Source organism: Gossypium hirsutum, chromosome A13 (genome assembly GCF_007990345.1).
Source record: "Gossypium hirsutum isolate 1008001.06 chromosome A13, Gossypium_hirsutum_v2.1, whole genome shotgun sequence".
Classification (NCBI taxonomy): domain Eukaryota; kingdom Viridiplantae; phylum Streptophyta; class Magnoliopsida; order Malvales; family Malvaceae; genus Gossypium; species Gossypium hirsutum.
This window is the reverse complement of record NC_053436.1, coordinates 90,085,806-90,111,205: the sequence shown is the minus strand read 5'-3', so window position 1 is coordinate 90,111,205 and position 25,400 is coordinate 90,085,806. Positions and strand designations below refer to the sequence as shown.

At 33.7% G+C, this 25,400-nt stretch overlaps 2 protein-coding genes across 6 annotated transcripts in view; one reads left to right on the top strand and one right to left on the bottom strand.

The window, feature by feature from the left end:
• Positions 1-12,008, bottom strand: part of LOC107895144 (glyceraldehyde-3-phosphate dehydrogenase GAPCP2, chloroplastic) — a 14,778-nt gene extending 2,770 nt beyond the window's left edge. The window contains exons 1-13 of one of the 2 annotated variants that reach the window (XM_041085192.1): positions 11,712-12,008; positions 11,140-11,216; positions 10,969-11,036; positions 10,740-10,778; positions 9,817-9,917; positions 9,421-9,533; positions 7,775-7,874; positions 7,570-7,650; positions 4,413-4,478; positions 4,068-4,128; positions 3,887-3,984; positions 3,654-3,796; positions 3,416-3,499 (exon numbers count right to left, since the gene is read on the bottom strand). In XM_041085192.1, coding sequence (XP_040941126.1) covers positions 3,416-3,499; positions 3,654-3,796; positions 3,887-3,984; positions 4,068-4,128; positions 4,413-4,478; positions 7,570-7,650; positions 7,775-7,874; positions 9,421-9,533; positions 9,817-9,917; positions 10,740-10,778; positions 10,969-11,036; positions 11,140-11,216; positions 11,712-11,804 — 1,124 coding nt within the window. In that variant the 5' untranslated portion in view covers positions 11,805-12,008. Of the gene's footprint in view, positions 1-3,415; positions 3,500-3,653; positions 3,797-3,886; positions 3,985-4,067; positions 4,129-4,412; positions 4,479-7,569; positions 7,651-7,774; positions 7,875-9,420; positions 9,534-9,816; positions 9,918-10,199; positions 10,288-10,739; positions 10,779-10,968; positions 11,037-11,139; positions 11,217-11,711 lie in introns of those variants that run through there. The other variant, XM_041085193.1, reaches the window with a different exon arrangement.
• Positions 12,009-12,867: 859 nt separating this feature from the next.
• On the top strand, positions 12,868-18,743 carry LOC107895145 (histidinol dehydrogenase, chloroplastic). Of its 4 annotated transcripts, XM_016820385.2 has the most exons (16): positions 12,868-13,011; positions 13,192-13,340; positions 13,756-13,877; positions 14,013-14,065; positions 14,171-14,243; positions 14,354-14,455; positions 14,532-14,633; positions 14,735-14,806; positions 14,878-14,940; positions 15,034-15,075; positions 15,861-15,920; positions 16,034-16,144; positions 17,319-17,489; positions 17,733-17,823; positions 18,192-18,466; positions 18,584-18,743. In XM_016820385.2, exons 2-16 carry the CDS (start codon positions 13,202-13,204, stop codon positions 18,590-18,592), a joined length of 1,485 nt encoding a protein of 494 aa, XP_016675874.2. In that variant the 5' UTR covers positions 12,868-13,011; positions 13,192-13,201; the 3' UTR covers positions 18,593-18,743. The 4 variants fall into 4 exon arrangements, with proteins under 4 accessions (XP_016675874.2, XP_040941124.1, XP_016675873.2 ...); XM_041085190.1 differs by lacking the exon at positions 13,192-13,340 and having other exon boundaries at positions 12,876-13,011; XM_016820384.2 differs by having other exon boundaries at positions 12,928-13,011; positions 13,123-13,340; positions 18,192-18,743.
• Positions 18,744-25,400: the final 6,657 nt, after the last annotated feature.

Below are 25,400 nucleotides of genomic sequence, written 5' to 3'. Positions count from 1 at the left end.
AAGAAGAAAGGTGAAGAGGTTCGGCCATGCATGTAGCTAGGCTAAGGTATGTTTGATGATGTTCCTTGAGATGCATGCATGTTTTAGTTGTTAGCTTGAGTTCTACCTAGCCCCTGGTCTAAATCTTGCTATGTGATGGAAATGACATTTGACCATGGATGCATCATTCTTGGTTGATGTTGATGTGGTGGTGATGATGCAAGAGGATGAGTTAAAATTCGGCCTAGGTGGAGGTTGTGTTAATGCCATTGCATGCTAAATATGAAGTTTGTTAATGATGCATGTGATGATGACTTGATGATTCTTTAACCTCCTTTTTTAGCATTTTTGTGTGAGCACATATGTGCATTGGTTGCTAAATGGAGAAGAATCGGCTAGCAAGTTGTGTGCTAAGGCCGAATGTAACTTTGCATGTTAATGAGCAATGCATGTGTTAAATTGATGGAAAGGGGGAGGATGCTTTACTAGTGTGTATATGTGTGTATTAAGTGTTGAAATCGACCCCAAAAATAGACATGCATATTCGGCCAAGGGGGAAAAATTAGCTAATATGTTGTGTTGATGCATGATTTCACTTGTATGTGACTTTAATGTCTAATGTATAAATATGGGCTAAGTGCTTCGTGTTCATCTTTTTGATGCCTAAATGATGAAATCAATTTATTTGTTTAATTAAGCTCAAGAGCAAAGGGAAAATAGATCCGATAAAGGGAAGGAAAAAGTGGTCGAATAGTTAGCGGAATCATTCGACAACACCCGAGGTAAGTTCTTGAGTAAGAGAGCTTAAATTACGATGTGATTAAATCATGTTTTAAGCAAATTAAAATCATGCTCTATGTGTGGCTATTGAGCCGAATGTGCAAGGATGGTATGTGCCTTGTGTTTGAGTTTTGCTAATGAAAAGAAATACGAATGTGCCATGAATTATTGTTAGATGTGCATGATTAATTGAATGCTGTCCGGGCTAAGTCCCGAAGGTTTTGCGCTAAGTGACTATATCCGGACTAAGATCCGAAGGCATTTGTGCGAGTTATTAATTCCGGGTTAAGTCCCGAAGGCCTTTGTGCGAGATACTAATTCCGGGTTAAGTCCCGAAGGCATTCGTGCGAGTTTTAAAATCCGGGTTAAGTCCCGAAGGCATTGTATGAGTTACTATAACCGGGCTATGTCCCGAAGGCACTTGAACGAGGAGCTATATCCGGTTAAATTCCGAAGGTACGTGATTTTGGTAATGAATGAGCTTGCTGTAAAATTTCAGCTAATACTCGAAAAACATCCCAATATTGGGATATGTTACGTATGTGTTGAATTTAATCGAGCCCTTACAAATAAATATTTGCTCAGTTGATGAACGAGCTACCGGCCTTCGGCTAAGTTGGTCTTTTGTGTATGTACATAAGGGTTAACGTTGTGAAGTAAGTTTGATATCGGAAAAATTGTGTATTATGAAATATTCCGTTTAGCTAAATGTGTGCTATGCTTTCGTTATGCTGGAATTTCTTGCTCAAAACTTACTAAGCATAAATTGCTTACTTCGTTCCATTGCTCCTCTGTTTTATAGATTTTTGGTTCTCCAGCTATCGGACTCGGGATCTTGAAGTCGAAGTCGCCCACACTATCAAAGGCTCTTTTGGGTACTCTTTTGGTTGAATTTTGATATGGCATGTATAGGACGACCCATTGTTGTTTTTCGAGTACTTTATGTGATGTATAAGTTTTGGATAGCCATGCGAAAATGGCTTATATGTGTTTGAGTATAATGTTTTAATCATTTGGTGTGGATATGCTTGACAAGGATTGGCCACGGGGATGATTAATTACTTTCATAAATTGTGCCATTTATGCAAAAAGGGCTAGTTGAACCATGAAATAGGTAAAGCCTACCTTAAAGGTAGATGCTGACAGCATCAGTGACGTAGATTTGGAAAATCACTAAAAATAGTAGGAATGGAATTAAATAGTGAATAAATTATGTAAACAAACCTTGAAGAATCTACTTTCATAGGAAAGTAACGAAACAATCATATGGACAGTATGTTAAGAGATATTCAGGTTCTCGTGAGACAGGGCCAGAACGGGTTCTGGATTCCTTGTTCCGACTTTGGAAATTGATTATAAATTAACCAGAGATAATTAGGAGTCATACCATATATGTATAGATTCCTCTCTGAGTCTAGTTTCTATAGAAATAAACGACATCAGTATTGGAGCCCTGTACAAGGAGATATCCAAGTCGTAATGTGCAAAGGTCAGGGTAGTCGATTCCTGTAACATGGGAGACTTTAACTAATAAACTGTACTAATTGGCCCAATCAAAAATTCTAGAAAAAAATATGTAGATGGGCATATGAGTCTAGTTTCAGGGAAAAATCACGAAACTGATTTTCGAGTTGTGAAGCTCAAGATATGATTTTTAAAGCGACTAGTACACAGATTGGGCAGTGTCTGGAAATTTTTCAAAGTTTGTTAACACCTCGTGTTCGACTCCGGTGTCGGACTCGGGTTCGGGGTGTTACAATGCACGTACAAAACATATCGACGTACGATTCCATTTTGTGCGGGAAATTATTGAAGAGGGGAAAATTTGTCTTCAGAAGATTAAGACTGCAAATAATCCCGCAGATATGATGACCAAGGTGGTAACAGCAACCAAGTTCGAACATTGTTTGAACTTGATTAATATCCTGCAAGTTTAACAGTTGAAGAAGGCACTATCAAGTATTGTTGTCAAAGGCAGAAAGAATTGTGTGAAGATAAGATTATCCTAATCAAATCTTCAAGATGGAGATTATTGGAACCCACCCATTGTTTGAAAAGTCAAAAAGGGTGGACACCGAAAGTAGAAAGTAAAATTGGTTGGCAAGTTGGGTTAAAAGTTGGCATGGGATAATTGCAATTTTGGTCCCTAATTGTATAGGGACATTGCAAGTTGATCCTTGAACCTCAACTATAAATAGGCCTAACCATTTCTTACTTTCTTCATCCCACACTTGCCATTCTCTACTTAAGGCAATTGTTCTCTCTCCCTATTTGTAAACTTTCACTTGTATTTTTGGAGTGAAATATATTTGGTAGTGCCCGAGGACGTAGGCAAAATTTGCTGAACCTCGTTAAAATTCTAGTGTTCTTTATTTTTTGTTCTGCATATTTTGCAAGTGTCATTGTAGTGATTTATTGTGCTATTAAATTACGATAGAGGGATATTCTGGCTAGGAAAGATCTGGTATGTAAGCGATCCTCGTGATCCACCTCTCTTTCCTGGGAATTGAACTTAGTGTGATTTTTCAGTACAATAATTTTACTCTTTCACACGCTTCCGCGCAACAATATATCATGTGAATTACATAACACATCACAGCAGAGCAAAAGGCACATGCGGGATGGATTGTACATTAGAGAGAGAAAGATACAATACCTTGGATCACCAACAAAATCACTAGAGACAACATCCTCATCTGTGTATCCAAGAATGCCTTTAAGTGGCCCCTCTGAAGCACGCCTTCAAATAAAATTAAGGTAGAATCTAAGTGAATGCGGAAAACACTAGTGAATGCTGAAAACACTTAAGAAGAAGAAGAAGAAATAAACGAGAATGAATGGAGACAAAAGAAGGAACAAGGAAGATACTTAAAGCAAAAATTTCGAAAACTCACTTTATGGCTGCTTTGACAGTTTCATATGAGGCACTCTTTTGAAGTCGGCAGGTTAAATCCACAACAGAAACGTTGGGTGTAGGGACACGGAATGCCATTCCTGTAAGCTTCCCATTGAGTTCTGGAAGAACTTTTCCAACAGTCTACAAGAAAAACACAAATCATTATTTAATTTTAGTTACAATTATTCTCAAAAACAGTGCTGAAGTTATCTGGCGATTTCCCTCTTATACCTTTGCAGCACCAGTTGAACTGGGGATGATATTTTGCCCAGCTCCTCGACCGCCACGCCAATCTTTCATTGAAGGGCCATCAACAGTCTTTTGCGTTGCTGTATATTAAAAATTACCGCATTATCAAAACAACACAATATCATCTGATGTGAGAAAAATTAGGGAAAAACTGACTTGATACCTGTAGTTGCATGGACTGTTGTCATTAAACCCTCAATAACACCGAATTCCTCGTGAACCACCTGCAACATTTTATCACAAAAACTAAGGGAAATTGCCAAATTAAAAGAAAACCAGATGTTTCATGGGGAAATGTTCAGATGATAAATACTGTCAAATACGGCTAGATGGACCTGCCAACCGGCATGAACCCAAAACATACAAAAGCAAAACTTCACACCGTCAAACAATTCACCATGTTTAAGTCTTACTAAGTGTTAAAAAAACAACGGAAATCAGATTTTGTTTAAATTCCTACTTTACAAATAAGATTAACAAAACCTAAAATCTGAGGATGCAATTATACCTTGGCAAGTGGAGCAAGACAATTGGTAGTGCAACTAGCATTAGAAACTACGTTCATGCTTGGCTTGTAGTGTAACACCCCTTACCCGTATCCAACACCGGAATAGGGTACGAGGCATTACCAAAACACATACACTTGTAAACGTATTTAACCGAGTTATAAAATTTCATCAAAATTAAAACTTTCAAAAATAATTAACATGTTTCTATAACTTTTCACAATATATCCTCAAAATATTATAATCATAATAATTAGGGCCTGCGAGACCCGATACATACTCATGCAATTTAATGCTTCATTTCCATTTCATTCAATTCGCAATTTCTCATGCTCATAATTTAAATCATATCACTAGAAATTTCCATTTAATTCACGTACAATTCAATGACATCAAATTCAAAACTAATACGTATTTACCATTTAACTCAATGTTTATTGATTATACCATTCAATAACACATTTATGAAATTCTCAATTTAGCAATGAAAATATCACTTTAGTTTGAATAACAACATCGTCCTGATATAAATACACTACCACTTATCCATTTACTTTAATTCTTTTGGGCCCATTTGTCACTTACCATCCTTAATCAAATTAGAGAACGGTCACGGAAAATTGAGTACTTCACTTTCACTTTGCCATAGTATAACTATGGTCTTACGTATGATCACTTATCACTTGTCCCTGATCAGATAAGTGTAGCCACCTATCACTTTGTTTCTTGATCAGATAAGTGTAGCCACTTATCACTTTGTTTCTTGATCAGATAAGTGCAGCCACTTATCACTTTGTCTCTTGATCAGATAAGTGTAGCTAAAGCTATCACTTATCACTTTGTCTCTTGATCAGATAAGTATAGCCGAAGCTATCACTTTTCACTTTTCACTTGTCACTTGATCAGATAAGTATAGCCGAAGCTATCACTTATCACTTAATTACTTGATCAGATAAGTATAGCCGAAGCTATTACTTATCACTTTCCACTTGTCACTTGATCAGATAAGTATAGCCGAAGCTATCACTTATCACTTTATCACTTGATCAGATAAGTATAGCCGAAGCTATTACTTATCACTTTCCACTTGTCACTTGATCAGATAAGTGTAGCTAAAGCTACCACTTATCACTTTATCACTTGATCAGAAGTACTCACATCCGGCGTTCCGCTCAATTTGATCATTTATTCATATATCAGGCTTACCAACATGTGTTAATTCATAAACCATTCATGGTATTATTTCATGCCAAATCATATACTGAATATACCATACACACATACTATGAAACTTTATTTTCACACATGAGCTGAAACCATGACCAATAATGCACAAAAATAAGCATCATTCATATTTCATCGTTTATGAGTTATAATCAAACATATGACCATTTATACACGAATCATTCATATATTTCCCAATTTTCCTCCTCCTCCTCTCCATTCCACATCCTTAATGTGTATAACACACTTAAACAACATTAACCATAATTTCAATATTCACTAACATGTATATTCAAAGCTGTTTATCCGAGTCAGAGTCACTAAATTATTTTTATCCGGAGCTACGGAGCTCCAAATTAAGATCCGTTAATTTTCCCTGAAACTAGACTCACATATCTTCATACCATAAAATTTTCATAATTTTTGGTTCAGCCAAATAGTACAGTTTATTCTTTAAAGTTTCCCCTGTTTTGCTGTCTGACAGTTCCGACCACTCTTCACTAAAAATTAATTATCTCATTGTACAGAATTCGGATGATGTTTTAGCTTGTTTCTTCTAAAAATAGACTCATTAATGATTCTAACCATATAAACTATAACTCATAATAATTTCTGTACAATTTTTAATGATTTTCCAAAGTCAGAACAGGGGAACCCGAATTCATTCTGACCTTGTCTCACAAAATCTATTATATCTCATGATTTACAATTCCATTGCTCACATAATTTCTTTTATAAGAAACTAGACTCAATAAGCTTTAATTTCATATTTTATTCATCCTCTAATTCAATCTCTACAATTTTTGGTGATTTTTCAAAGTTACACTACTGCTGCTGTCCAAAACTGCTTTAGTGCAAAATGTTGATTTCCATTTTGCCCCAAATTTCACAGTTTATACAATTCGGTCCTTTCTCAATTAACCCCTCAATTAATCTAATTTTATCAATTAGTACTTTATTAGACATTATAATTTGTTACACAACTATTGAAATTCAGAATTTCCACATATAACTCTATCTTCAAACTCTTTTACTATTAGGTCCCAAACATTCACTTTCTATTCAATTCTTTCAATAAAATCAGCATATGAACAATTTAAAGCTCTAATTTCATGCTAAATCATCATATACTTCCAGCACATATTCATATCAACTTTCAACTTCTTTCATAAAATCAAAAACTAATGAATTTAACAAGTGGGCCTAGTTGTAAAAGTCATAAAAATACAAAAATTTCAAGAAATAGTCAAGAATTGAACTTACTTGTAATAAAAATATGAAGAACCAGCTTGAAGAAGCCCTTCCATGGTGTTTTAGCTGATGAGAATTCAGAAAAATGAAGAGAAAATCTAGATAATTCCACTTGGGTCCTAACTTTATTAAGCAAATTTTGCAATTTTCCAATTTTGCCCTTAATTCTCCTTACTTTCTTGCTGATTTCATGCCTCTGCCGTCCAGACCAAATAGACCTTGGGTCTATTTGCTTTTTAAGCCCTCTTCCTTTTATCATTTAAGCTATTTAATCATTTCCCAAAATTTTGCATTTGTTACAATTTAGTCCTTTTTGTTCAATTAATTATCGGAACTTTAAAATTTCTTAACGAAACTTTAATACTAACTTTTTAACACTCCATAAATATTTATAAAAATATTTATGGCTCAGTTTAAAATCCCCGAGGTCTTGATACCTCATTTCGATTCTAATTATTTTAATATTTATTTCTAGTGCACTATTCACTATTTCAAAAATTTTCCTAACTTCATATTTAACTTATACTTACTAAATTAATAATATTTTCTACCCATTTGTCGAATTTAGTGATCTCGAATCACCGTTCCAACACCTCTGAAAATTCAAGCCATTACATTTTTTTTCGTCGGATTTGTGGTCCCGAAACCACTGTTCCGACTAAGCCTAAAATCGGGCTATTACATGTAGGACTTCTCGTTTACTCCTACCACAAACATAGGGGCATCTGTAGAAGGGGCAGAAATTACAACTTTCTTGGCACCACCCTAAAAAACAGATTAGTAAAAGTTCAATTTGGGGCGTTTCTAAAAATGCATGCACTCACAGGTGGCTTTTGCTATGTGCTTGCTTTTATGTGATAATACAACAAAGCAGGAATATTACAACAACCTTCATATGAGCAGAGGCCTTAGAAACTGTAGTGAAAATACCAGATGACTCAACAACAAACTCAGCCCCAAATTTGCCCCAAGGGATCTCTGCAGGGTCCCTGGTCGATATCATTAAAATGTTATCCGGAGTTGAGATAATTTGATAGGAAATGGTTTAATCAAATGAAGTAACATGATTTTATGTTGTTATAGTTTATGACATAAGAATAACACATCTTAGAGAGCTATGGCACACAAACAAGCAATATGGGTGTTCAGGGGAGGACGGTCTCGCTCTAGGAGATATCTTCTTGGAATGTAGTTTGCGCAGTGTTAGAATCGACCAATTAAGCAACAAGTAAAAAAAAATAACAGAATAAATTGAGAAATTGAACACATAAATTTAACATGAAAAAATCCCTCCAAAGAGGATAATAAATCACGGGCAAAGATAATTTTACTATAATGGTAAAATAACGAAGAGTACAAAAGATGGAAATAAAAACTGAACCAGACAACCCGAAAACAACAAACCCTCAAAACGTAAATACAAAATTCTCGAGTTTTAATCTCTAATGGGTGTATTTTTTAAGGTTGTAAAATAACCTATTTATAGGCTAAATTAGTAGGTGAAGTAAACTATGCTAATAAATGTTAAATTTATTATGCTAATAAATACTAAATCTTCTAAAAAGAAAATATATTTTGTTTAACTTAACTTGCAAGCAATCTCTTAGAATTTAGGTCACACAACTCTAACACAGAGCCAACGAACTTCTCATTGGAGAAGGTATTGTGCCTGGAGTGTTTATGCTCAGTTTTATCTTGATGTTTGTCCCTGACTCTAATGAGAGTCCAATGGGTTCACAAAGTTTGGGGAGCGCCTCTCCACTAACCAAGTAAAGTGCTTAAATATAAGTATTTACTTAGATTAATTAATTCAAATTCATATATAAAATGGTTTTATTTTTATCTTTTTCTTGAAATATTTTGAGAACATAAATTAAATTTTATGGCTTAATGCTCATTTTAGCCCTTAAACTATATATGTTTTCTTACTTTGATACCTAATTTTTTTTTTTGGCTCATGAAATCTAAAAATTGAAAAAAAGTTTAAAATTTTAAAATTTTAAAAATAAAAAAATATAAATTTTAGAAAGTTTTTAATAACTTTAAAAAATTAAAAAAAATTATATATTTTTAAATATATATAAAATTTTGAAAATATTTAAAATTAAAAGGAAACACCGATAAACGTCCAATCAACACTAGATAACATCGGTCAACAGTTGGTCAAAATTAAAAGTGTTTTTAAAATATTTAATTTTTAATATTTTATTGTTGAATTTAAATTTAAAAAATTGAATTTGAATTTAAAATTTTTAATTTTAATAAACCCATTGTCACATTGCATATTCAAGTTAATTGGATGTGTCATGTGCCATATTCTGATGTCACATCTCCCATAGTATCTTTTCATGTCAGCAGCGTGTCCATGTTGGACACTACTATGATACTAGTATGAGGAGATTCGTGTGGGAAAGCACGTTCAATTTTCAAAGAAATCAATAAAGGACTAGAACCATACCTTTTGTATACAACATGTATTTGCTTCCCATTAATCGTTCAATTTTCAAAGAAATCAATAAAGGACTAGAACCATACCTTTTGTTTACAACATGTATTTGCTTGCCATTAATCTCCAAGGTGGACTCATCCACAACTCTGATCTTTCCCTTAAAGCCTCCATGAGTTGAATCGTATTTAAACATATAAGTCTGGATAAAGAACAAAAGATGATGGTGAATAATAACAACTGTTTAGTGGTGTGAGAAATTATAACAAGTGCCATGAACCTAAACACAACAACCCCAAGCTACATAATACACTTAACAAGTTAACATCAACGAGCATCTACAATTTATTGATTCTGAGTACACGTAAAGGAAGTTTGATTGTAACTCCAGGAGGCCAACAAGAAAAGAGAATTTTCTATGTCAGAATACACAAGCCTAAAATTTTTCTATATTGACCAAACCAAGTGCAAATGGGCATGCTTACCATGTACTTAGCATCAATAAAAGGATCATTGACTGCTACCACTTCAATATCATCCCTTAAGTTCGCTACTCTTAAAACCAACCTTCCAATACGACCAAAACCTGCAAAGATTCATTCTCAAAAATGAGTCGTTACAAGATACATCATGCTATCTAGAGCAACAAGGACTTCCAAATCAGGATTAATCTACTTGGTTTTGGACTTTAAGACTTGAAATAAATATTTTAAATAGAATTTTAATTCTCTCCCGCCATTACCACAAGCTTAGCAGAACATTCAGTAAGATCTCCAAATGCTTTTAGCTACACCTACATCAAAATACACTTCCTAAACACATGAACTACAGCAACTGAACCATAGATCAACAGCTAACAGAACCTTACTGATCTTAAAATTGATCGGAACAAAAGTGTAAGCACTAACTGAGTTCCAATTGTGCATATTGATTCTGATACTTTTCAACCATATATATTTTAACTGTATATGTGAAGTTATAAGCTGAAGTTCTGGATACATTATTGTTTGTCAAGCAGGGGCGTAGCCAGGGATGGGGGGTGGCATGGGCCCCGGCCCCCCTAAAATAGAAAATTATATTTTAGGTTCTTGAAATTTTTTAAAAATTTTAAATTAATAAAAATAAAATTACACTTTGACCTTCTCTAAAATTATAAAAATTTAATTTAATCTTTTACAAATTATAAAAATATAACCTATAAAAAATTAAAATTTCATTCAGCCCGCTTAAAAATTTTTTGGCTTCGCCCCTGTTGTCAAGAAGGAGGCGCCTATGGTACCTGCCCAAACCCCATCCACGCTAACACACAAACTAAGCCTAGGATGCTAGTTCACTGCTATTTTGCAAGCATACTGAAAGCAACTCAAATAAAGCAAAGTACAAGCTTGATGAAAATAAGAAAACATACCATTGATTCCAATCTTTGTCTTCCCGCTTTTCCGTGACTCTAAACAAATGAGAAACAAGCCAAAAGCAGAACATCAGTGCATACTACTTCTGAAGTAATTTTAGGAAAACTAAATAAGCCTATTTATTACTAGCCAAAAAGGAAAAAAGTAAGCCTATTTATTCTTTTTTACCCTTCCCTAGCATAAAAAACAGTTGATATAAATTAAAAAAGTTTTTCAAATTCTTACTTGGAGCCGCGGGAGGAATTTTGGCAGCAGTGGCTTTGATGGGCTGGATACTCCTTGAATTGCATTTCCTGGACAGATGAATAATTTTTAAAACCCTTCAGTATCTGAGCAAAAAACCAAATAATTGCAAACTGAAGCAAATCATGATAAGGCAGTTCGGGATAACTCAACTGTAAGGAAACAGACGTAGTCGATAATGCAGCACCAAAAATGGAGTTGAGATTCCCACTAAAACCAATGCTTGAAACCTGAACAAAAGAGCATTATCATTCAGGATTCAGATTGCCACAAAAAAGGAGTTGGATTCCCCATTAAATAATAGATCATTGGTAAGGAAAAAAGTAACTAAAGAAACTGATTTATTCAACATAAGTTTTTCAAATTTCCCATATTCGCCAAAACAACGTAAACGACTTAATAAGTAATGTTTTCTCACCAAGCAGCCTAACAAAATGTAACAAAGTCGAAAAGTAAATATCTACACAGCAATCGCGGCTAAACTAAATAAAACATGCATGACGAGGTATTGTAATTCTTAATACTCCGTTTGTTTCCCAAGAAAACGTACTACAAAAGTACTAGGGAAAGAATGCCTTGAAGTTGCACAAGTTTCATTCATTCAGCATAAGTTCAGCTCAGCTGATTATATATTTCCCTTTAAAGACACCAAAAAAAAAATGGAAAGGAAAGTTTGTCAGCCATTTTAAAAGTTTTATGGTGCTGATCCGGAGAAAGTGGAGGACCTTGAGGCGATCGGAGGGTGAGAGAGAGAGGTCGGAGGCTTCGATATGAAAGGAGGCTGCGGCAGTGGATCTGATGAGAAAAGAGAAAGCCATTGCGGAAGCGCTCTGTCTTCGGAGAATCGAACTTTTTTTTTTTGTTTTTCTAAATAAAATGAATGAGAGATATTAAAATGCAGAGTGGAGTTTCTTAAGAAGATGAAAAGCCAACGCTTTCTCCGAGTCTGAGATTTGCCTAACTGTTTTCCCCGAGCAATTTTGGTTTCCTCCGAAACAATCGGAGAGGTTCCAAAATTCATTAATTAGATTTAGTATATTCCTCACCAACAAATATTGCAATTTTGCAATGTTTAACAATTTTTAACACTTGGATAAATCATTAAAATTAGTTTTCATTCATTTAAATTAATACTTCTTTATCGTTTCACAATTTAATCACTCAAAAATCTTTCTTTGTATTAATATTTTAGCCGGTTCTCATTTCAATTGATCCAGTTTAATCTAAATAATCATATAATTTTGAATTGAATTAATTTTTAATTAAATTTATTATTATATATAAATATTTTTATTTTTAAATTAGTGAAAAATATAATAATACAAGTAAATTGTTAATCTTTTAATTAAAATATTTAATTTAAAGCTTGCCATTTAAAATTTTAAATCTACTAATGAAATTGAAATTTTATCATATATTTTAAGTTAAATTTAAAAAATTTAAAAAATAAAATTTGTGTGATGGCTTATGAAATAAAAAAATTTCCAAATTGTGAATTAAATAATTATCCTTAAAATATTTACATATTTTTTCCGCCTCTAGAAAAACTAAAAAAGTATAATAGTTATGTTTATTTCATAAAAGATTATTTGAAAAAATGATATTCGATTAGTTAATTTACTTAACTCTTACGACTCAGGTAAAAAAGGTAAATTGATTATCTTATTATAAAATAAATAATTTATTTTTATGGATTATTATTTAATAGATGATAAAATGAAGTTAAAAAATGGTCATACAGATGTTATTGTTTTATAATATGCCCATAGATTTAGCTATTGGTCATTTAATGAGAATGTTGATTGCTGTTTTAGTTTCGACTATGCAACGTTATTCGTTCAGCCTCTAGTTTGATTTATGCTATTTTGCCCTTAGGGCCTTTTTCTCTTTTCTATTTTTTTATTATAAAAAAAAAACAAAAAAAAACCTTTGTTTTCATTGACCTTTTTAGTGTTTACGGGTAGAGTGGCCAAAATCTTCTTTCAGTCTCGAAATCTTTCTCCTCTGCCACTTCTATATTCTCAGGTAACTCTCTAGATCTCTCTTCTATTTCCCTTTCGATTATATCCCTCATTGATTCCTTGTTTAATGACTTTCATTCATCTCGCAATCCAACTCTTCTTTTATGTGGTGTAGTTTAAAACGAAAAGACCTCTTTAGAATCCTTTCTTCTATTTTTATTTTTATTTTTTATTTGAGTTGAAGGTGGTTGGTTATGGATTCTCAGCTTCTACGACTTAACCCACCCAACAATCTTTCTATTAAACCATTTCACTCCCCCAATTTTCCTTCCTTCGCCGCCCCTAGTTTCATCCGTCTTTCCTCACTTTCTTTTCCTTCAGCTACAGTCACAGGTACTTTCTTGCTCGAAATATTTTAATCGTTATGTGAAAATGTTTGCTGTTCGCATTCCGTTTCTTTAACTGGTTGTACATCCTTACTGGATTTTTCCAATGCTCTGTTTTGTTGGTGGCATCCGATCATTTGCCTCATTAGTTGTATGAATCGTTTGATGAAAACTTCAGTTAATCTCATTTGCCATAAACTTGTTTTGGTAAAACGGTACTACTTATTTGTTCATTGCATAGGAGCATTCGACTCAATAATTTTTACATGAATCCTTTGCTCAAAACCAGGGTTTGAATCTCATTTTTCCATAAAATTGTTCTTGTTTTGTGCTTGATAAGATATTACTTGTTCATTAGCGCGTGTACCCAGTTTAGGAAACGTTGAGAAACATGTGTCTTTTTCTATCCATCACTATTGCAGGACCGGCTTGTAAGAGAATAAGGTGTGCAATGAAGTCTTATAAGTTACCAGAACTTAGTCATGTTGAGGTAGAGAGCTTGAAGGCTCGTCCTCGCATAGATTTTTCTTCCATATTCAGTGTGGTGAGCTTGTCTCGTCTTTCCTCTATCTCCTTTTGCTCTTTTCTGATACATATCTTCATTCAGCCCCTGCTGGTTTTAAATTTCTTCATTCAGCCCCTGCTGGTTTTAAATTTTCTTATATGGTATGCTTCTCAGATCCAACCAATAGTTGATGATGTCCGCAGCAGAGGCGATGCTGCAGTTAGAGTGTCGGTGCTGCTTACAGACTTTGCAGTCCTTTTTTTATTTTTCTGTGATCATTTCTAATAATGTGGTTAAAAACGTGGTTGTTTGAAAATATATTCATTGTGCAGTTATACTGAAAAGTTCGATAAAGTTGAGCTAGAGAAAATAGTTGAGAATGTCTCAGAGCTTCCTTATCCAGAGGTACTTTTTATCTGAAAAATATTCTCCTTGAAATCTCATTAAACTTCTAGTTTGTTTGTTGAACTTATTTTATATCCATTGCCTTTCTTTGCCATGCTGTCATGTCTCAGCTTGACCCAACTATTAAAGAGGCATTTGACGTGGCATATGACAATATATATGCATTTCATCTTGCTCAAAAGTCGGTGGAGAAAAGTGTTGAAAATATGAAAGTAAGTTAATATTTCTGCTTTCTTATTGCATAATCCTTATATTGTCAACATAATAAACATCATAGTACTCTGATAGGGTGTTAGATGCAAAAGGGTTGCTAGGAGTATTGGTTCCGTTGGTCTTTATGTACCAGGGGGAACTGCTGTCCTGCCTTCAACTGCTCTAATGCTTTCTGTTGTAAGTTGATGAAATTGACTACATTAGATATATATCCAGTTTCCTTTCTGTTCTATGGTAGGTCTAGATTTATTTGACATTTGGCTTATTCCTCGCCCCAGCCTGCACAGATCGCTGGATGTAAAACTGTTGTTCTTGCAACTCCCCCAGGCCAAGATGGCAACATATGCAAGGTATTTTTTTTTATTTCTTTTATTGAAATTAAAAATAACGAAAGACAATGCTGATCAGTATTTTGCTATAGGAAGTGCTCTATTGTGCCAAGAAGGCCGGTGTAACTCACATACTTAAAGCTGGTGGAGCTCAGGTCTGAGAACAATGAAGATATGCTCGCACATCCTATATTCGACCGTTAATATTATTAGATCTTAATACTTTTTACTTAAACTGAATTTTACAGGCCATTTCTGCTATGGCCTGGGGCACAGAATCTTGCCCAAAGGTAATGATTCTTTGTCAACTTTTTCTCAGTTCTTGAGTTTTAATACTGATAGATATTTATGGAAATTTTGAAGACATACGGGTAATGGATTTCTTGTGTTTTCTATCAGTAATTAGAAAGAAATTGTCCTTCCTTTTAATCAAATTCTTTTCCATGTTCTTGCTAAGATATCTGTAACCTGAATTTTATACATTCTCTCCTTGACTAATTTACATTTTATGTATTGAACTATTGATGTTATGCCATGTGGCTGGAAAATTGCATTAGAAGCCTTCAGTTTTTTGTGTTGAGTGTAATTTAATTAATCCTACAAAAATGCAAGTTTTCAGCAAGACTTATCATGCATGGTTGGTCAATTTCTCTTTCACAACTTTCTGTAGGTGCCTGTGTGCTGTGTGTGGATAATAGCATGCAGTTGTAAAAATATAGGTAGTATGGAAAAATATTGATTTTAAATTATGCTGAACCATATCTTTCAGAAATTGTAATGATGATCAGAAAACTATTAATAACTAGTATATTATCAGAAAGCTACAACGGGTTTATGGTTCTCTTTATTGCCATTTGAGCATGTATAGTAGACTAAGAGAAGTCTTATACCCTACGTCAAAATAATTCCACAACAGTTGATAACATAGTTCTAGACTTCGAATATGATTAGCTGTTGAAGGCATGAAAACTCTGACAAGATAGCATATATTTTAGGAAGAAAGATGAGATTTTATTTATCATGACTGGGCTTTTTCAGCTTTTTGTCGGTGCTAACAATTTTGCCTTCATTGTAGGTTGAGAAAATTTTTGGACCTGGTAATCAGTATGTAACAGCTGCAAAAATGATACTCCAAGTATGATTTGCTTTCTTTTTGAACTTGTACTTAAGTTCGATCCAATCAAACAAAGTTGTAGACATTGTCCTCTATTTGATTTGATTTTACCTTCTGTTCCTGTTTCCCTGCAGAATAGTGAGGCTATGATTTCAATTGACATGCCTGCTGGCCCTTCAGAAGTTTTGGTTATTGCTGACAAACTTGCCAGTCCTGTACATATAGCTGCAGATTTGCTATCCCAGGTTTTCACTTGTTTTTTAGTTCTAATTTTCTACCTTTTTACTTAAAATTGTATCTTGAGCTGTTCTTGTTTGTCTTTACTATATCACTGAGTGATCGAATTAGCAATATCAAGTTTTTTGCTGTTTCATGAAATACTCCATCAGGACAGCAAAGATTGTGTAATTTACTTGATCAATTTAGAGAACTATATCTGCTATAGGGTTTTCTTTTGGCCTTTATAATGAACTAGTCTGGCTTTCTTTCTGTAAATCAAGATGCTAGAACCTATCAAGTTCAAGGTCATTTTGTGCATTGCAATCTCAATTGTTGTTACTTCTGTTAATATATAATTTCAGGGCTGTATATTGTAAATCACCATGTGTGATGAAAGTACCCTTTTTTCTTTCCATGTTTAGGAGGTAAGAGTTATTCATATGAACTGTAAACAGGCCTATTTAAACCAGAAGAGGATATTGAGTCGTAGTTGCCAGAGTGATTCAAGGAATCAGATCTTGCTTTGTAGTTACAGTTTGACTATTTCCTGGTCAAGGATCAATCAAGCTTTTCATTGTTCAAAAAGGGGAGATGCCGTGCTTGATCATCTATTGTCTTTGCTTCTTAGAATTGAGAGCTTGTTGAGCATGAATGTTTCTCATTTGTGTTGAACTCGTTTTAAGTTTCTCCTTGTATATGGAGGGTCAAGGCCTCATATGAAGAGTCAGAGCAACATAAAGTCTTTGACAGTTTTGGGAGGCTTTTCTCCTGCACTATATATATATATATTTAATTATCCATGTTTTTGTCCAATTTTCGATTGTTCTGGGTTTTTGTTTTCATTTTAAAATGGAGAATTATTTGTTAAACCCAAAACTTGCAAAGTAGACTATTCAATCCCTCTCGTGATACCATGTTAGGTGCTTCTTTTGTTCCATTGTTGGAGAATAAAGCATAGTGTTGATAATTAGTTTGCTGCTTTTGTGGCCCCAAGGGATGTGTCACTGGTTAAACTTGGGATTTTCAGTTTACAACCATCAAATTTGAACCTTGGGAAGGGAGGGTAGCATTATGGGGAATGGAACATGGTTATCTTCCTTACTACAGCCCAAGCTTCAGTTTGCCTTGATCTGTACAGAACATAAAGAAGCTGTTTCTATTGGACTTGATGTATGTACTGATAAAAGCTGCTATTTTCAGGCTGAGCATGGACCTGATAGCCAGGTTGTTCTTGTAATAGCTGGTGAGGGTGTGGATCTTAAAGCTATTGAGGAGGAAATTAGTAAACAGTGCAATAGCCTTCCAAGGGGAGATTTTGCTTCAAAAGCACTAAGCCATAGTTTCACTGTTTTTGCTCGTGATATGGTTGAGGTTGGGTTCCATTCTTCTGCTGTTCATCTATTTTGATTCCAACTTTCATACAATGACTTTAGATAGTGAAAAGTTATCAAGGTTTAAAGGACAAGCCTTTATTGTACTTGGCTAATGTTTAGAAGTTTGAGTTTTTCCCTGTTCGGGTTTATTTCTATTTGGTTCTTGCAATCATACAATTCAAGCATATAAAATATCTTGTACTCTGCTTTATGGAATTTCTCATGAACATTTTCTTTTTAGGCAATCTCCTTCTCAAATTTATACGCGCCAGAGCACCTGATCATAAATGTGAAGGATGCAGAGAAGTGGGAGGGTTTTGTTGAGAATGCTGGTATTTTTCATCTTTGGTTACATTATTTTGTTATAGCTTTTACATGTTCTCATAATGATCCTCGTGATAGCAGTCAGTACCTAGTTTAAGAATTCCCCTTTTCAGTAGCTAACTTGCTCTGTCACTACGACGTTATCTTGCACCAACATTTGAATTACATGTCCTCCTTCATTTGCATATTTAAAACTTTCCTACAAGTTTTGTACTTGTTCTTGTGTAATTGGTTTGAGATCCAAGTAGAGAACATGCAGGTTTTATGTAATTGATCTTCAAGTAATGTAGCCAACATAACAAGTTCACCTCTGCCAAAACTATATTTGTTGAGCTTGATTGCGATTTCGGTTAAGGTCTTTGCCATGTTCCTGCAGGTTCCGTGTTCCTAGGGCAGTGGACACCAGAGAGCGTGGGAGACTATGCAAGTGGGACCAATCATGTTCTTCCCACATATGGCTATGCGCGGATGTATGGTGGTGTGTCTCTTGACTCTTTCCTGAAGTACATGACTGTTCAATCTTTGACAGAGGAAGGCCTGAGAAACCTTGGCCCATATGTGGCCACCATGGCTGAAGTTGAGGGGCTTGATGCTCACAAACGTGCCGTGACTCTCAGACTTCAAGATATTGAAGCCAAGCATTCTTCAAGTGTAAGATGATATGCGTCAAATCAGATTGGATGCTATTTTACCTTGTCTGACAGCAAAAATTTGCCTTTTAAATATTGTACTGTAACATATAATCCCCTTGAACTGCCGTGCATGCAGGCGGTCTAGAGACTTGGGTTTAGTCTATTTTTCCATCTCATTGGATAATACCAAATAAACTCGTGAATGGACACCATTGCTTTTGGAGATATCAGCTTTGAACGAGAAAAGTTGTGGAACAAGACAAGAAAAATAATATAGTTAGGCGTTTCTGATGCTAGCACGAGAAAAGCATACTCTTTTGCTATTTGTTTTATGGCCTGAGATTGCCCGAGAATCACTCAAGAAAAAAGCAGTCCATACAAAGAATACAAGGAAAATAACGCAATGAGACAATGGGGGGTTTTGGCTGATTTTCTGCTTTTTCTTGCAAAAGAAAAACATATTTTTCACACACCATAAGAGTTATTTGAGGAGAGCAATTTTCCACAACTTGCAACATCGGCAATCATAGAAGCATTCTGGGGAGTGTTTCTTACCTTCCTTTAATTTTTGCAAATTGTCACTACATTGGGGATAATGTAGAATTAAGCAAGGGGTATAAATTGCTTATTTTATTGTTATTATTACATAACTGTCATGTTGCATTTGCTTTTGAGCTCGCTATTTTTTTTTATTCAGTTAAACCATTTCGTGCTCACGACTTAATCTAGAATCATAACTTGCTATGATTCCAGACACGTGTCATAATTCAATGATTCATTCTTTCTTTTCACTCTAAAATGACCAGAAATCTCACTGCCTTATCATAAGCATTTAGGTGTATGATAATCTTGTCTTGCATCTTGCACATGGTGTTAGAAGTTGATTAAATTGGGTTAATATTTATGTGCATAATGAACACTCCATGAAAGTTACTGGAACTTACTTGAACACTGGTGCGAAAAAAAAAATCTCTACATTATTTCTTCTTGAAACAAAAAAAGAAAAATGGTTAAGAGTAAAATACTTCGCTAATTGCTCGAGGTTATAAGTAATATCTTAAGAATTGTGATCAATTGAGGAATTGGGGTGGAGTGTTTGGATTGTTATCTTATTTCGAGTTAAAAGATCAAGTGACATGTTAAGCCATTACTTTACTTTGTAGACTTTGGCAGTGAGTAGAGCTAATAGTTGTTTAGAGGTGTTGAGTTGAGTAAATAGGGTGGAATGTTTGAATTGTCATTTCAGTTCCCGAAAAAGATTTGATGACACTTTAAATAAATTATTTGAATTGAAGGAGAAAAAGAAAAAAAAGGAAATTTGGAGAAAAGAGAAAGAGGTTGGCGTCTTAAAAGGTTTTGTAAATATGGATTTCTATGACAATTAATTAAAGATTGGCTAAATGATTGTGTGTGCTTGATTGAAAATTTTCACACTTATTGCTTGTATTGCAAGTCGAAAGGGCTGTTTTATATACAGCCCTTGGCTTAATTTGAGTAAGATTGTGGAATGCTGTTCTTTTTTTTTAAAAATTTGATTTATTTAATGGTGAAATATGGTATACGTTTAAGGATAAGCATCCACTAAGTAGGGAGAAATTGATATTATGTCAAATTAATATATTTATGTACTTTATTTTTATAAAATTTTGGACACAATGATATTATTTTTGGCGTTTATTGTCTGATTTCTAAGGATGTTCATAATTCGGTCAAAATCGAATTAACCGATCGAACCGATCTAATTTCATTAATTGGTCAGTGGCTGAATTTATTTCGATCGGAGGCCGATTAATAATTTTTAAAATTTTAATTATTGATTAATTCAATCCAAAACTAAATAATTAATCAAATTAACTGAAATAAATAATATATATTGTTAATATAATATATATTAGCTAGCCGACCACCCCCAGCCCAAGCCCCCACTATAAACCCAATCCAAATATGCATTTATAAACACAATCCAAGTCAACTTAATAATTATTTAATTATAAAATTAACTTATATTACATAAATAATTTAATATAAAAACCCTTAAAGACCTAAAAATTAAAAACAAAAAGTGGAAATACAAATATACACTCCATAAGTTGAATCACCCAAAATCGAAAACCTTTTAGTGGCCCGACATCGTCATTGACACACTCACCAGTGTTCAGAGTCCACCAGGTCACCATCATCATTTGTTTCACGTCCTAAGCCCCTAACCCAATGCACCTTCAACTTCAAGCTTTAGCTCTCTTCCGCCTAATGGTCGACAACCCGACACTCACCGCCACTCAACATCTATCAAGTCACCATCATGTTCGTCCTCCACCATCGTATTTTTTTTTTATATTTTGTGGATTAGTTGCTAGAACATTATGAAGTAATTTTATTTTTTTGTTTTTATTTTATTTTATCGAAACTCAATTTTGAAATAGTTAACAAAACAGCCACTTAAATTTTATTTTAGTCACTCAACTTTTAAAAAATAATAAAACAATTACTAACGTTATAAAAAAATGACAAAATAGTTACTAATTAATAGTTTCTATTAGTGTCTTAATAGAACTGCTAATTTAGTAAGTTAACTAGCTGATGTGGCTAGTGGAAATCCACCCAATTTATGAAGAAATTAGAAAAAGCTAAGATAAAAAGAAGCAAACCAAGTTTAAAGATCCTCATACTTAGACCGTAGCTACCCTCTCTTCCTCCTACTACATTAAAGCTAAAACAAGGATGCAATGCACCAAGAAGGTGATAAGTTCGCACCATCCATAACCCTCATCTAATTCAGATTATGTTCATGGCAGAGTTGATTAATAGTTAAGAAAAAACGTACTCAAACCTCATTTGCAATTATTCTAAAGATTAAACTACAATTAATTCCCTACTTCCATTTTACATCAATTAGCAAGCAGGCTAAGAAACAAATCATACCAAGAAAAACATCAAAAAGTAAATAATTTTCAGTTAAATGTAATTTAAATAAGAAATCAAGTATTATCTCAATGCAACTCCTAAGCACTTACATAACCATTCAGGAACACACACACATCTCCTTAATTCCTTAAAATGCATTCAACTTTTCCCTTAATAACATTTCTTCAAAGTTTTCAACTTTTCCCTTAACCAGTCAAAATTAGGAACACCCAAATCCTAAAACTAAAATACCCAAAGAACCAAAACATGAATTTCCACCATTTTTCAAATGGAAAATCCAAAAAAGAACATATGAATTAAAAAGCTAATATATCTCCCTTGCAAAAGTGCAAAGCTGACGGATCTCATCTTCCATCAGCTGCACTTGCTTGTCCCCTGTCCTTTCCTGCTTAAACTCCAATAAACGACATATTATATTATCCAAAACAGCAGGGTCCATTGTAACAGATCCCATAATTTGAGAAAAAAAATAAAGAAATCTCTCCAAAAAAGTAATAAAAAAATCATTGTTTTTCTGTTCTGGGTTTTTCAACTTCGTTTCATTTTCTGGTGTTATTTGAAAAAGAAGAGGTGGAGAAGAATGTGGCCTGGCTTGCGTGTGGGGATTAATAAAATTAATACTAAAGAAGAAAAATTAAAAGAAAAGTGGTGGTGAATGCAACTCCGGAACGGCGGAGAAGCCTAATTTCTGTTTGTAAGTATTAAACTTCGTCCAAGTCGATGATATAAGGCTTGGTAAATAGCCATTGATGGTTATAAATTTTCAAAAGAACCGGCCAGTTGGAGCCGTCATCTACCATGTCCTCTTACCGTTACGTCTGCAGAAAACGGTAAAGATGATTGTTTTATTTTATTTTTTTTAAATTTAAATAACTAAAATGAAATTTAAGTGATTATTTTGTTAATTATTTTAAAATTAAATAATTGTTAGTGTAATTTAAAAAAAAAAACCTGCTATCTTTACTTTACTATTTTACTTTACTGTTTCTATTTCTGTGAAACTTCAATTCATTTTTTAATCCTAAAATCCATATATGAAACTTTTCCCTTTCCCTTTCCAATTCCCTTTCTTATTGTCTATTTCTGTGAAACTTGCATAGTGTAAGTACTTCTCAACCTTTAATTTGAGTTTTCCCTCTCTTCCTTTAGTTGAGCTAAAGAATTTGAGTTGGTATATTTTTCTGTGCAGATCATGCATTTTCCGTTTGCAATTTTTGAAAACAACAATGTAAATTTTATATATTTTATACCTATTTTAATTAAAAGATAAAAACATATAAATTTTAGTTAAGTTAATTAACCGATTGAATTAATCAAAATATTTTAATTCGGTTCGGTTATTTGTTTAAACACTCCTACTCATAATTTCTATGTAGAAATGAAGTCCAAAATGTCGAAAACAAATGAATATGAATAAGTCACATGGAAGATTGAAGCATGAGAAGAGTAATTTGATGTATTAGGCTTTTTAAAATTTAAGATTATTTGCCGATTGAGTCTATCTTAACTCTATTGGCATCAACATTGTTGCCAATATAAGAGGTCATGGGTTCAAGTGTGCTGAAGCGCATTATCCTCCTATTTAAGAGCTGATGAGGGGGCTATATAAAAAAGAGTAGGTATGATAAAAAATTTATAATGAGATTAATGTTAAAAAAAATTAAGATTATTTTATTTTAATTTTTATTTAAATATTATTTGTAAAGATATTTTATTAAGAGTTGAATTAGAATTAAATTTTATCTTTTTTTTATTTAGATAAATATTTAATTTTATCTTTGAAGAGTTTGTTTAAGAATAAAAGATTAGGTAACTAATTAGGTCTTAGCTCAATTAGTATCAACATTGTTGTCAATACAAGAGACGTATGTTTCAGTGCGCTGAAGCGCATTATCCTCTTATTTATGAGTTCGGGGAGGAGTTATGGATAGCAAACTAGGTATTAATTAGCTGAAAACAAAAATTATAAAAATTTTCTTTTGATTACCGTTGAACAACATAGTTATTTTTTCCTCTTTCTTTGTATTTCCAATTGGGTTTGATTAACCATTCTTTCAATCAAATTTTTTTATTAAGCTTTATTTAGTTTTGATTTCTTTTTTTAATTAATTATTATAAGAACGTAGACTACTGTTAGAATTGAGTGACCCGAATCCTTATTTAAGTAAAATACAATGGTAAAATAAAGTAAAAGTAAAATCTATATAGAACTACGCTTCTTTCAGTTTATTCTAGAATAAGATTTTTTAAATCTTATTAAACTCCATCTATTTGATATTGATTAGAATAAGGTGTTTCAATTTTACTACACTCTTATTAGAATATGGTTTTACAAGCCTATAAATAGACATAGTCTACTCCTCTTGTAATCACTCGAATTGACATAGTGAATTTTCTTCTCTTTTGCTCGTGGTTTTTTTCCCAAAAGGGTTTCCACGTAAAATCTGTGTGTTCTTTATTTTTTCTTTCTCTTTTTTTACGATATATTGTCATTACCGACATTCTATTTTTTACAAATTGGTATCCGAGCTTTTGGGTTGTTCATCTCAATCACGGTAATGACGTCTTTGAAGTATGAAATTTCGCTGCTGGATTTCAACACCAGATTCGCGTTGTGGCTGATAAAGATGCTAACAGTTCTTGCACAGATGGGCTTAGAGGATGCCCTACTAGGGATAGGTAAGATGCCTTCGACATTGACGGAGGAAGAGAAGAAGCTTAAGGATTGAAAGGTGTCAACACAGTTATATTTATATTTGTCTAACGAAAATTTACAAGATATGATGAAGGAGAAGACCGCCGCTATATTATGGAAGAGCTTAGAACAAATATGTATGTCGAAAACTCTAACCAACAAGTTGCATCTGAAGCAGCACATTTTGCTCATCGTTTGCACGAACACTTAACAGTGTTTAAAGAAATTCTCTCAAACTTGGAGACCATGGAGGTTCAGTATGATAAGGAAGATCTAGGGTTAATTCTACTTTGTTTGTTGCCCCCATCTTATTCAACCCTTAGAGACACGATTTTATATAGTCGCGAGTCTCTCACAGTTGATGAGGTTTATGATTCATTTACCTCGTATGATAAGATGAAGCATCTTGTGGTTAAACTCGACTATTAGGGAGAGGGTTTCATTATTCGTAGAAGACAAGATCGAAATGCTGATGATGATCGTGGAAGGACACAAGAACGAAATTCTCACAATAAATCTAAAGGTAGATCAAAGTCTTCAAATAGAGGTAAAACTTGTAACTTCTGTAAGAATAAAGGGCACATTAAATCTGAGTGCTATAAGTTACAAAACAAGATCAAAAGGGAGGCTGCGAATCAAAAAGGGAAAACAACCAGAAAAATTTGGTGAATCTGATGTTGTAGAAGACTACAGTAATGGTGAACTTCTAGTCACTTCTGTCAATAATTCTAAAATGAGCAAGGAATGGATCCTTGATTCGGGCTGCACCTTCCACATGAGTCCCAATCGAGATTGGTTTACAACTTATGAAATAGTGTTTGAAGTTGTTACTTTAATGGGAAATAATTATTCATATAAAGTTACAGATGTTGGAACAATTAAAGTTAAGATGTTTGACGGAGTTGTCAGAACACTTAGTGACATGTGACATGTTCTAGAATTGAAGAGAAATTTAATTTCATTAAGTATTCTTGATTAAAAAAGGGTACAAATACACAGCTGAAGTGGGGTTTTGAAGATTTCTAAAGGTTCCCTCGTTGTGATGAAAGGGCAGAGAAATACTACCAAGTTATATGTTTTGCAGGGTTCTACTGTTACTAGTGATGTAGCTGTCACTTCTTCTTCCTTGTCAAATGATGATATTACTAAACTTTGGCATATGCGCCTAGGGTATATGAGTGAAAATTTCATGACAAAATTGAGCAAAAGAGGACTTTTTGATGGGCAATGAATTTGCAAACTGAAGTTCTATGAGCACTGCATTTTTGGAAAGCAAAAGAGAGTTCAATTCACTAGAGGAATCCATAACATGAAGGGAACATTGGAGTATATT

Bases quoted from the DNA above. Each gene is read 5' to 3' on its own strand.
- LOC107895145 (XM_016820385.2), top strand. From the start codon at position 13,202: ATGGATTCTCAGCTTCTACGACTTAACCCACCCAACAATCTTTCTATT. The intron at 14,066-14,170 runs GTCGGTGCTGCT...TTCATTGTGCAG, and splicing joins GGCGATGCTGCAGTTAGAGT to TTATACTGAAAAGTTCGATA. The intron at 16,145-17,318 runs GTTTTCACTTGT...TGCTATTTTCAG, and splicing joins CTGCAGATTTGCTATCCCAG to GCTGAGCATGGACCTGATAG.